The 11,838-nt window shown below is 38.1% G+C and overlaps 1 protein-coding gene and 1 non-coding gene across 3 annotated transcripts; both read right to left on the reverse strand.

The window, feature by feature from the left end:
- Positions 1-5,987: 5,987 nt before the first annotated feature.
- On the reverse strand, positions 5,988-10,465 carry LOC147566950 (myosin-like protein). Of its 2 annotated transcripts, none has more exons than XM_086653545.1 (5): positions 9,748-10,465; positions 9,359-9,640; positions 9,044-9,253; positions 7,054-7,275; positions 5,988-6,952 (listed from the first exon to the last, which is right to left on the reverse strand). In XM_086653545.1, the coding sequence occupies exons 1-5, from the start codon at positions 10,177-10,179 to the stop codon at positions 6,197-6,199; spliced, it is 1,902 nt and encodes a 633-aa protein (XP_086509671.1). In that variant the 5' UTR covers positions 10,180-10,465; the 3' UTR covers positions 5,988-6,196. The 2 variants fall into 2 exon arrangements, with proteins under 2 accessions (XP_086509671.1, XP_086509670.1); XM_086653544.1 differs by having other exon boundaries at positions 9,730-10,455.
- Positions 7,461-7,533, reverse strand: TRNAS-GGA (transfer RNA serine (anticodon GGA)). Its single transcript has one exon. It is a non-coding gene; the product is annotated as a tRNA-Ser (tRNA).
- Positions 10,466-11,838: the final 1,373 nt, after the last annotated feature.

Genomic DNA, 11,838 nt, shown 5'->3' on the forward strand with positions numbered 1-11,838 from the left:
TCCTTCTTCAAGCTCTGGTAGTATTATTTGTGATACCCCAATGCTTTCTTTGATCCAAAAACCAATATCTCTTCTTCTTTTTCAACAAAATTCTCCTTTTCAATCACAAATATAAATCCAGATTCATTTGGTGATGGGTTGACATTCTTTATATCTCAAGATAATCTTACAATTGGAAGTTCTGTTGGGTACTAAGTACTTGGGTCTTGTTAATTCTTCAGAATTAACCAAGAACAAGCTTATTGCCATCGAATTCGATACCCGCTTGGATTCTCAATTCGATGATCCGAATGATAATCATGTTAGTTTGGATATTGATAATCTTAAGTTCAGTATAAACAGGAGATCTTAAATCACATGAGGTTGATCTCAAGAGTGGGAAATTGATAACAGTGTGGATTGATTATGTGAATGATCAGAAAAGTTTGAATCTTCGGTTGAGTTACTCAAATAATTCTAAACCAGAAAAACCAGTTTTTTCAATGGGGATTGAACTTTCTAAGTATTTTAAAGAGTTTATGTATGTGGGTTTTTCGGCATCAACAGAGGGAAGTACTGAGCTTCATCTCATTCAGGATTGGACATTTCAGACATTTGGGTTTATTACTGTAAGCCCTAATTCTCAACCTCATAATGTTTTTCTTTTAGAGCCGCCCGCTTACAGCCATTTGGCCCGCGCGCCTTGTGCCTACAGATTTTCCAGCGCCTATAGAATATCTAGCTGTTGCAACTGGTGCTTATAGAACCACCCGCTTACAGTCATTTGGCACGCGCGTCTTTAGAAGCACCCGAAAAAAAAAAAGTTTAAAAACGAAATATATGAAATATGATAATTGTAGCATAAGAAGCAAACCAAACCTGACTATAATCTTTGGGTGTGTTAGAGGCAGGAAGCAGAACACTGCCTTGGATATTGACTAGGTAATCATTCTCCAGTTGTTGGTAATCAAACTTAGGGTTAAAATGGTGACATGGACTTATGGATTTTAAGAAATTATAGATCCCTTTGCCTTGGAAAGTCTCACCATTCACAGTGACAATAGAATTATCATGATATAAGCTAACAAAGAGAAGATCAGGATTACTATCATAGGTGTTATAGTACTCCTTCACAAACTCATCTATTATCACAGATTTCATTTGATCTTCTCTCTCTCTCCCACTCTCTTTAAATTTTCTCTTCTTAATGTTTTTCTTTAGTTTGCTTTTTACCTGTTGAAGATTGATGAAAAAGCTCATCCATTTTATATGAAATTAAATGTTAAACAAATAGCCAATATGATTGATGATGCCAGTGTATCTGATGTAATATCGCTTACGCTGCATATTATTTCAATACAAGTCCTGAGTCGTCGCATTGGTAGGTCAACTATTAAAGAATTTAGTAAATACCCTTAAATAAAGACTTGAGATGAATTGGTTAGTCAAAGGAATCAAGTCTAGAGATTTTAGTATATGTAATTTCTTATAACTTTCTTGTTTTAGAAAGTTGATTTTATAGGGCTTTTCCATGTTTGGACATTGTATTCTTACCTTCCTTGTTTTAGGTGTCATGTGTCCCTTATGTGTCAAGATAACAAGTCCATTAAGTGTAAAGACAACAAGACAACCATCTCCTATGTGTCAAGACAACAAGTGCATTAGGTGTCAAGACAACAAGACAACACAACTCATTTTTGAGCTACATATGTGGCATATAACTAGATACGAGTTTCTTAAGCCCAAAACTTAATGGACTAATTGGATGGGACATACTGTTGGACTTGTACATATGAGACCCATTAGTAGAGTACAAAGTCCAAAATTTACAAAAAGAACTTAAGATCTTTTCAAAATTCCAAAACTCATTGTATCTCTTAACATCAACAAAATTGTTATTTTTCTCTTGAGCTTCACTAGTGATTCTGAACTTGCAAGTAAGGGTATGAAGGTTAAAGTGAAAAATTCAGACATAATAACTAACACTGAAAAACAAACGTGTTAGCTTGTAAGACTATTCAGTTAATTTAGATTCAAACAAAGTAAACACAACTTTACTCTCTAAATCTTGTCGTCGACACACACATCATGAATGATAGTCCTACAAATTATCATGGTTTTTTTTAGTTTTTTTTTTTTTTTTTTTTTTGTTGAGAAGAAGCAACAAAAAAGAACTACACAAACAAAGACTGTAATTCGACCGGGAGATCTGATCGAGCAAGCCAGGTCCAGTTTCCTCCATGCAGCCGACTCCATTTTGCCAGCTGATCCGCTCTGGTATTACCTTCCCTATAGACATGGGAGTATATAATCTTTATGAAGTTTCCTTCCAGATGGCGGATTCTGTTGACCAGTTTGGACGTTTGCCAACCAATGTCTGCTTGTTGCCCGTTGAGCATCCGAACAATATTACTATTATCGCTCTCAATATGGAGGTATGCAATGTTCTTTGTAGCCGACCATTGAAGCGCTTTGACGATGGCCCACCCTTCGCATTCTTCTGCATTTTGACCTCTGAAGTTACATGCCGTTGCCGCTATGAAGGAGGCTTGATCATTATACACTACATTGCTGATTCCTGCAAATTCCTTGCCCTCGACGAAAGAGGCATCGACATTAATCTTGGTGAACGGCGCTGTCGGTGGGGACCAGAGGGAGTTTCTCTCTGTCGGGGGAGAAATGGTCGAATCCTTAGGAAGCGTTGGAGTGCTTTTAATCTGGTCAATAATCATCATAGGGGTAACTATAGAGGACGAAAAGCATTTATTGCACCTCGCTTTCCAGATCTGCCAGAGAATAATCGCAAAGAGACCACTAATCTGCTCATCAAGAACTTTCCAAGAAGTAATCCAGTCACCCAGGTTAGTAATATTAGCAGATATAATATTAAAGTGAAACCAAACCACAGAAGCCAAGTCACAGTGTAAAAGGACATGGGTTATCGTTTCAGTTTCACGACAGAACGTACATTCAAAATTAAGATCAGTAAACCGACCAATAGTACTACGCACCGGTAAACTGTTGGTGCAACATTTCCAGAGGAATAGTTTAATTTTTGGTTGGATCGGTAAATACCAGATGAAGTGCCAATCCTTAATATGATACTCATTGTATTTCGTACGTAAATAATAGTACATGGATTTAATTGTGAATTTACCCGATTTCGTAAGGGCCCATTGAGCCGTATCTTCCATATGTACCTGTAGATTGATGCTCAAAATGGAGTTAGATATGTCACTGTTAAAACACTGCATAATAATATTCGTATTCCACTGGTTATTAGTAATAAGTTGAGAGACCTTGGTGAGGTTACTGTTATTGGTATTAGCTAAAGGCGGCGGATGGTTAGGAATCCAGAAATCGGACCAGATGTTAACGTTCGTACCTTTGTTGATATCCCAGAAAGTAAGACTGTTCACATTATCCACCTGCTTGGATAAGGATTTCCAAAACCATGAGTGGTGGTTCTTTGCACGAACCGGTTTATCGTCGCTGCTGAAATACTTCGCACGGAGAATCCTGGCCCAGGGGGAGCTATTGTCTTTGACAAGACGCCACAACAACTTACTCAAAAAGGCCTGGTTATCCAGCAAAGGTAACCGAAAGCCAAGACCTCCCAATTTCTTAGGGAGACAAATAGCGGACCAGTTGATGGTGTGAATCGTTTTAGATTTTCCCCACCAGAAAGTTCTCTGAAGAACTTCAATGCGACTGCTTATGCCCTTGGGAATGGCAAAGCACTGCATTTGGTATCGGGGAACAGCCGCAGCTATCGTATTGATAACAATAGCGCGGCCAGCTGGAGAGAGGAGGGAAGTCTGCCATTTAGATAGTTTTGATTGGATCTGAGAAAGAAGGGAAGAAAACAACTTCCTTTTGTTCGATCCGATGAAGAGATGTGTGCCAAGGTATTTATCCAAATTAGAAGATTGACGGACCTTGAAATCACGGATGATCATCCTTCTGAACTTCGGGTGGGTGTTTTTAGAGAAGAAGATGGTGGACTTAGAGTAGTTGATCATCTGACCAGAGGCATTGCAGAAGGTATTCAGAATATTTTTTAGGGAGGAGATGTTGTCCAGAGAGTTCCGACCAAAGATGATGCAGTCGTCTGCAAAGAGGAGATGTTTAATAGTGATGTCGGATTTAGGAATCGGGAAGCCCTGAAAGGGAGCGGAATTATTGGTGGATTCTAGAAGGCGACTAAGACCTTCCATGGCAATGGTGAACAGAAACGGCGACAAGGGGTCACCTTGCCGGATACCCCGACTGACATTAAAAGTAGGGCCGGGACGGCCATTAATAAGAACAGCCATGGAAGAAGTGGATATGCAGGAGTGGACCAGACTAATCCATTTGGAATTAAAGCCCAACCGGCCCATCACCGCCTCTAAGAAATTCCATTCTATTCGATCAAAGGCCTTAGACATGTCCAACTTAAGCGCGAAATAACTCTTCGAACCTTTGTTGAGTTTAAACGAATGGACTACTTCTTGGCTGATGATGATGTTATCCGTAATCTGCCTCCCCGGCACATACGCAGCCTGAAAGGGCGAAATGATATCAGGAAGCACCATCTTAAGACGGTTGGCCATGATCTTAGTAATGGTTTTTTTTAGTTTGTTTTAGTTAATTAGAGTTTGAAGCCAAAAAAGGACAAATTAGGAATTAGGGGCAACATTAAATGTTTCTCCATCCCAAGCCTGGCGTGGACATGAATATTTAAATGAAAGTACTACTTAAAACAGCAACTAAGGAAGAAGGTAGGGACCATTTGGATGAACCCTGAGAGAACTGAGAACCCCACAGACAACAGAGCCTTCTGAGTCCCACTGCAACCCCACTAGTTAGTTATTCACCCATAACATCACTTTTTCTCTCTCTCTCTCTCTCCCTCTTTCATTTAATGTATAAAAACCCACCTACTTCAATGTAGAGAAACCCAGATACTGTGTTGGGTAACAGAAAAACCTCCCCCAGCTGCCTACCCTTTAACTTGAATGTTAAGTTGGGAGATGTCGCCTTATTTGAATCTAACACGTGTATTTTTCTTGTTTGAGTGATGTGGGTACGTGCGGCTTAATCCTATCACGTGTATTTTTTTGTTTGGCAATGAATAGAGAAGACCTAGACATTATATGCGTGGTCAATAGATCGCCCTTCTCCCACGTGAAATTATTCTCACAATGAACAACCTCCTCATTTTAGTTCCATATGATTCCTAATATCATTAATGGAAAAATGTAGTAGATTAACATAAACGGAGAATTAAGTCATTAACAATGTCAAAATCCACTACCATTATACATAATTTGGTCCAAATACCCTATTTAAGGGTGTTTGTTGGCTCGGTATCTAGTATTTTGGAGTCATCCACTAATCAATCCGGGGAGGCTTGGTTGGTGGATTTTTCAAATCGTACCAAACTGCTCGTGGTTTAGTTTGGTCGCTATGCAAACCACTGAATGCTGAACCAACCACGAAAATAATTTGTTCTCTCCATAAAATCCAGTGCATGGAGCTACATTTTCATACCATCAACTTTGTTATCCTTAAAATTTGAAGCATGAGGCTAAGTAAAACTAAGTAAGTATGTTGTTTTTCTTTTCACTCACTGAGTTTACCCATCCAAAAATACATATTTTGAAATTAGACTTGTATCAATTGGGTCAAAGTTCAGATCTTAAGTCGAGAAAAACAAACACTGACTTAGGTGTTTTTTTTTTAGGTATGAAAATGTGAAATTGGGTCTAATTTGTGTATAACTTTTGTTGTTTTTCAAAACAAGTCTTTGTACCCAATTCATGTGTTTTCAACTATAAACAAGTTTGAATTTGAGAAGAACACTTGTTTCTATGTCAGCTTTCACTAGAAAAGTAAATGCATACAAGTACTCAAATTGTTCAAGTAAATTGCACATAAATAAAACTCGGATTCAGATTAAGACTTTCACAAAAACAAATAGCACCGTAGTCCGAATATTTATTCACCAAGAAAGAACGAGAATATTTGCAAACTAATGATATTAGTAGTCGAACAAACCATAACATAGCCCGAGTTCACCTTCTTTACCATAATATGACACTACAAATTCGAAATCATAGACATGAACTAACCGGCAAACAAATATGTTTACCTCTAGTACAACAACACAAAAACAATTAGAGATAAGCAAAATCCATCAAGCTTCAATCTTTTCCTTGAAACCTTTTTAATCTTAAGGAGAAGAAACTTCTCTATTCTTGTGCAAATACTTTGGCCAGTAAGATTTCTCGAGCCCTTGAAGAGGTGATTGATTAGAACCCACAATGTCATTACGTAAATCACTTTCTTTACTCCGTATTGAAATCATGGGCTTCTCGGATCTGTGTGAAGAAGATGATTGTACTACTCTATTAATCTGTCTTAACCTTGGTGATGAAGAAAGATTTTCAATTTCTTGAAGAGGTGGTCGGTTTGAACCTGTAATTCCACTTCGGGTAGTACATACTCTCGTCTTGTGTACTTCTTCGTGATGCTTGTTTTGCTTATGACGACTTGCTTGGTTAAGTTGGTTCTCATCGTTGTACAATGGAGATGATTGTACTGCTCTATCCATCTGCCGAAACCGTTGAGAAGAAGCAGAACTCTCGATTGCTTGAAGAAGAGGAAGAGGTGATCCATTCGAGTCCGTGACGCCACCATTGTGGCAAGTGCGTTCTCTCATTCTGAAAGTTTCATAGCAGATCTTGTTTTGCTTAGCATCCGGTAGGCGTTTCTTCTCTTTCAAGTTCTCACAGATCAACACTCTCTTTTCCTTCTCCTTCTGTGATGGACGATCCCATTGTACCATTCCTAAGCTTCTAGTCCTTGACGCATCCATATTAGACTCAGTTTTCGATTTCGTAAGCTCCATATGAAGGTCAGACATCTCTTTTTCTAACTCAGAGACTCTTTTATCAGAGGACAGAGCTTTGTCTTTCCATTCTTGCATCTAAGTATGTATGTACACAGAGAAAGAACTAAATGACAAGATCCTAAATTCGATGTTATGTTAAGAGAGAAAGAGGCTGGGAATGGCTAAGTACTACTTACAGCAGATTGAAGTGACTTGGCTTGGATATCAGAATTAAGAGCCCGATCTTCCCAGAAATCGCGGGAAGCTTGCAATTCCTCCATCTCCTCCTTTACCCTTTTAAGCATATCTTGCATCTGAGACCATTGCTCCATCTCGGATCTCACTTGCTCGACGATTTTACGTACAATGGCCTTACATCGTCCAGTACACACTTGCTGCTGTTCGTGGAGCATTCTCTCCTGGCGAGAAAACACTTTCAACTTTCAGATGAGTGTAACAGCCGAAATAGTAACAATATTTATGAAGCTAATGATTAATCTGAATGAGTTTGACGGAAAAAAGCACATATGCAAATTGTTTACTTGATCAACATACATAAACGAAACAGTAATCTACATCGTCTCGCCAAATCCGTATAGCCACGTGTCAGGAACAAGATTTGAACTGGTGACACGAGGATTTCCAGTCCTCTGCTCTACCAACTGAGCTATCCCAACCCTTCTCGAGGCACCACCCCCTCTGCTATATTACAGACCTTGGGTCTATGTCAATTCAAAATCACATACGTATTCCACGGTCTATAAATACTTCAACTACATGTAGAAATTTCAATTACTAGTAGTATGTATTCAAATATTTCTCATAAAGATCCGATTCTTTTACTTGAATAATGAATACTGAGCGAAGTTAATGACAAGTACGGGTGCAAGGGACTTCTCATTTTGTAGATACCGTTTGCTATTCTACGAACGTTCACCAATATGCGCAGTATATTTTATGTTTTCGTTTGAGAGTAAAATAGACCGAGGACATTTTGGGGCATTTGGTGCAATCAATATTAAATGTTTCTCCAAACCAAGCGTGGGTTCCAGAGACAACAGAGCCCAAGAATCAGTAGTTAATCACTCTTGGAGAACAACTGAACCTCTCTCTCTCTCCTCATTTATGGTAGAGAAACCAGAAAAACATAAACAACCTTCTCTCTCAATCTCAACTTTCATCAAAATCATTAAATGAAAGAGACTAACAAATTCAACTATAGAAATCAAAAGTGAGGAAAAACCAACACCCCTGACATATAAAATAAGAATTAATTACTTCCTTGAAATACCCTTCTTCTCCTTCTTATTATAGTAGTAGTTAAGTTGAGTGATTTTCTCTTTCTGACTAAAACTGCCATTTTCTCCTTATTTCAAACAAGAAAGTTTTAATTCTTAAACCCTCTTCTTCTCCATTTTTATCTACTACCAATTTCTTGCACTTTATTGAAACCATCAAAACTCTATTATCATACTTATTCTATATTAAGATACCCAAGTTTTAGATTTTTATATTCACATTTCACTCACTCATATTTCAAATTTGAATTCAGAATCTTAAATTATTCATTCATTGCCGTTAGACACAACAAAGATTTTCTACCTAGCTAGTTAACAACTACTATAGGACGTTTTTCTGTTTATTATAATACCCTTCTCAGATTCTTCTATCATTTAAATAACAGTTTCTTGAAAACTGTTATACTATAGTACTAGTAGTGATTCGGTGCCTCTAAAGGCGCCCCATCCTTTTGCTCTTAGCTCATCCTTCTCTTGGCACTCTCCGCAGGTCTTGGACTGAACAGTCCGAGGCCACGGATTAGGGCAGTCCGAAGGCTCTCAGACTCCCAGCACGGATTAGACCCATTTCGCGTACCTGTCTAACTGTCTTGGCACTCCCTATGGACCTCAAAGTGAGCAGTCCGACACCACGGAGCAGAGCAGTTCGAGGGCTCCCGGACTCCCAGCACGGATTAGTCCGGGTACCTCTCTTGGCACTCTCTGTGGGCCTGAGACCGAGCAGTCCTAGATCACGGAGTAGGGCAGTCCGAGGGGTCTCAGACTTCTAGCACGGATTTGGCCAATCCGAGTGTACTCGGACAGTCCCAATCCATGGGACTCTCAGACTTCCAGCACGGGTTAGGCCTAGTAATTAACACAAAAATAATGTCATAATTGAAAGACTTGCCTGATTCTGGTTTTGCTGATGTTTAATGGAGGAAGAAGAAGATGATGATGATGAATTAAAGAACTCGAATCGACTAGAAGTAGAAGCAGAGCTAGTCCCACTTGTAGTTACAGAGGAAGAACAAGAAGACAACATTGATCTATACTCTTCTTCCATCCTTTCTAACATACCCTTTGATATTCCTTCCATCTTCTTCCCTAGAATCTCTACCTGCATAATTAAAAAAAAAAAAACTATCTTCAAATTTTGTTTTAATAACTTAAAATTCAAATTCACACATACCCATTATTGAAATCTAATTCGAAACCTTCTTACATCAATAAATCTGCTAGTTTGATCTTGTTTGATGATTTTAGGGTTATTGAATCTGTTTGTTTTGATATTTAAGCTTGCTAATGCTTCTTGTTGAATCTCTTGTACAAATGATTTTTCTTCAAATTTAAGACTCTCTAATTTCTTCTGAAGAACAGATGCTTTCTTATCGAAATTTGTACATTTCTTAATCTCAATATCTGTAACTCCTGATTTCCTCTGTAATTCATCAAGTTTCTCTTCTAAATCTTCAATCTCCTCTTTGTATATCTTCTTCTTCTTATCCTAAACAAAAAATCAAATCAGAGTAATTAACAAATTGATTAAACAGAATAGATTCATGAGAAAAGCAAAACCAAAAAAAGAGAACGAACAGAATTTAGGGTTTCTACTGCAAAACGAAGAGTCTTTTTGGTTTGAACTTGATTCATCTCCAATTTTTTCAAAGCTATCTCTCTTTCCATTCTCAAGAAATTACATTCAGCTCGAAGAATCTCAGCTTGAAACTTCCATTTCTCTTCTTCTTCATCATGAAAATCAAAACCTTCTTCAACTCTTTCCCTCCTTTCTAAATCTTCAGATGAACTTAATAAAACTATCGGAACAGTTTTAGAGAAAGCTCGTTCTTGATCAAATAAAGTTTCAAGTTTTCCTCTGTGATCATTATTAAGTCGAGTTGATGATTCGAATGATTGTTTGTTGTTGAGAAAACCCAATTTTGATGAAAGATTTTTGGTGGGTTTTCGACGAATTCGTCTGGGTAAGTGAAGTATTCTAGGTGTAGGTGGTGGTGGTGGGTACCATCTTCCTCTTCTTGTCGCCATTTTTGCTCTCTCTCTCTCTCTCTCTCTCTCTCTCTCTCTCTCTTTCTCTCTTTCTCTCACTACTTTATCTTTCTTTCTCTTGTCATACAAAAATGAAATGAAACAGTGTTTGTTTATTGAGAGGGGGTTTCTTAAAAGGAGAAACAAAAAGTGGAATTTTGAATTTTTATTTCTGATGGTTTCGTTGGAAGAAACGAGGGTTGTGCGAGTAGTAGTAGTATTCTCTCCAACGGTAATGAGAATTACAACTTCACCACCTCCTATGTGTTAAAAAATAGTCTGACTTTCCTCAACAATAATGGCAGAGAACAAGAAAAACTAAGCAGATTTTGGACAGAAATTCTATATAATTTATCGTGATTCGTTGTTTAGTGGATCAGAATAATAGAAAATTCAAATCACGACAATCTACATTGAATTTTTGCCTGAAATTTGTCTAATTTTTCTTGTTCTCTAATATTCTTTTCAGACAAACACAAAATCAACTTAAATTAATCAATCGGCGAGTCAAGTATAGGTAAATTTGTAACTAATAAGGTATTGATTTCAATACCCGAAGAACATCAAGTCCTCACAGCCGATTGCAATAATAATAGAATCAGATAAGCTTATTCGATAAACTTATTAGAAATATAAAATGATGTCTTTTTTTAGATTATGTCAATTTCTATACTTAAATTTATGGTCAGTTACGTTTTGGCCCCTAATTTATGACCAACTGGTCAGTTTGGCTTCAATGAAGGTCTGATAGTGCGTTTTGGTCTTCAAAACTAATTTTTTTTAAATAATTACTCTTATGGTATTATTGTAAGGGTTATTTCCCAAATAGCACCCAACTTTATGTACAGTTTCCTGTCTAGCCCCTTACTTTATCAAAAATACTCAAATGGACTCATTTTTTCAGTTGTTGTTAAATGTCTGTTACTCTCTCTCCTCCATCTCCTCACCTTTCTCTGCCACCTCATCTATCACGCCACATCATCGTCTTCAACAATTTGGCCGGTCGGCGACCTTCAAACTTCAAATTTTTTTTCTCTTTCCTCTCTCTCTCTAAACACTTCGGCGAAGGGGTTCCCTTCGCCGGAGGTTCAAGGCCTGTTCGAGAACAAACCTACCTCTGGCGAAGGGTTTCCGTTCGCCAGAGTGTTTAGAGAGAAATGAGAGAAGTCAAAAAAAAAATTTAGAGAGAGAGAGGAAAGAAAAAAATTTGAAGGTCGCCCGGGGGGACCTTCGTCGGTGAAGACGATGATGTGGCGTGATAGATGAGGTGGTAGAGAGAGGTGATGAGATGGAGGAGAGAAAGTAACAGAGCTTTAACGATAACTGAAAAAAGGAGGTCATCTAGGTAGTTTTGATAAAGTAGGGGGTTAGGCAGGAAATTGGTCACAAAGTTGGGGGCTATTTGGAAAATAACCCTTATTTTTTTTTTTTTTTTTTGGAAGTCAACTACGATCTACGTATGTCATTACATTTGGCACTTGATACATCATAGATGTGATAAGCTCGATAACCGCCCACTCAAACACTAACAGAACCGGGCCTATAGCCCAACAAGACATGGCCTAAAGCCCAACAAGACATTATTTACACCTTAATAACTCTAATTCAAATAACCAAAGATTACACCTTCTCTGAGATTCGAACCTGGGGCCTCTAGGG

Source organism: Eschscholzia californica, unplaced genomic scaffold (genome assembly GCF_041429995.1).
Source record: "Eschscholzia californica isolate CP2 unplaced genomic scaffold, dmEscCali1.0.p SCAF_1, whole genome shotgun sequence".
NCBI lineage: Eukaryota > Viridiplantae > Streptophyta > Magnoliopsida > Ranunculales > Papaveraceae > Eschscholzia > Eschscholzia californica.

Excerpts from the sequence above, each read along its gene's own strand:
- LOC147566950 (XM_086653544.1), bottom strand. The coding sequence starts at position 10,179 with ATGGCGACAAGAAGAGGAAGATGGTACCCACCACCACCACCTACACCT. Across the intron at positions 7,276-9,043 it reads ATCAGCAAAACCAGAATCAG|GAGAGAATGCTCCACGAACA; the intron begins GCAAGTCTTTCA and ends TTTTCTCGCCAG. Across the intron at positions 6,953-7,053 it reads CCAAGTCACTTCAATCTGCT|ATGCAAGAATGGAAAGACAA; the intron begins GTAAGTAGTACT and ends ATACATACTTAG.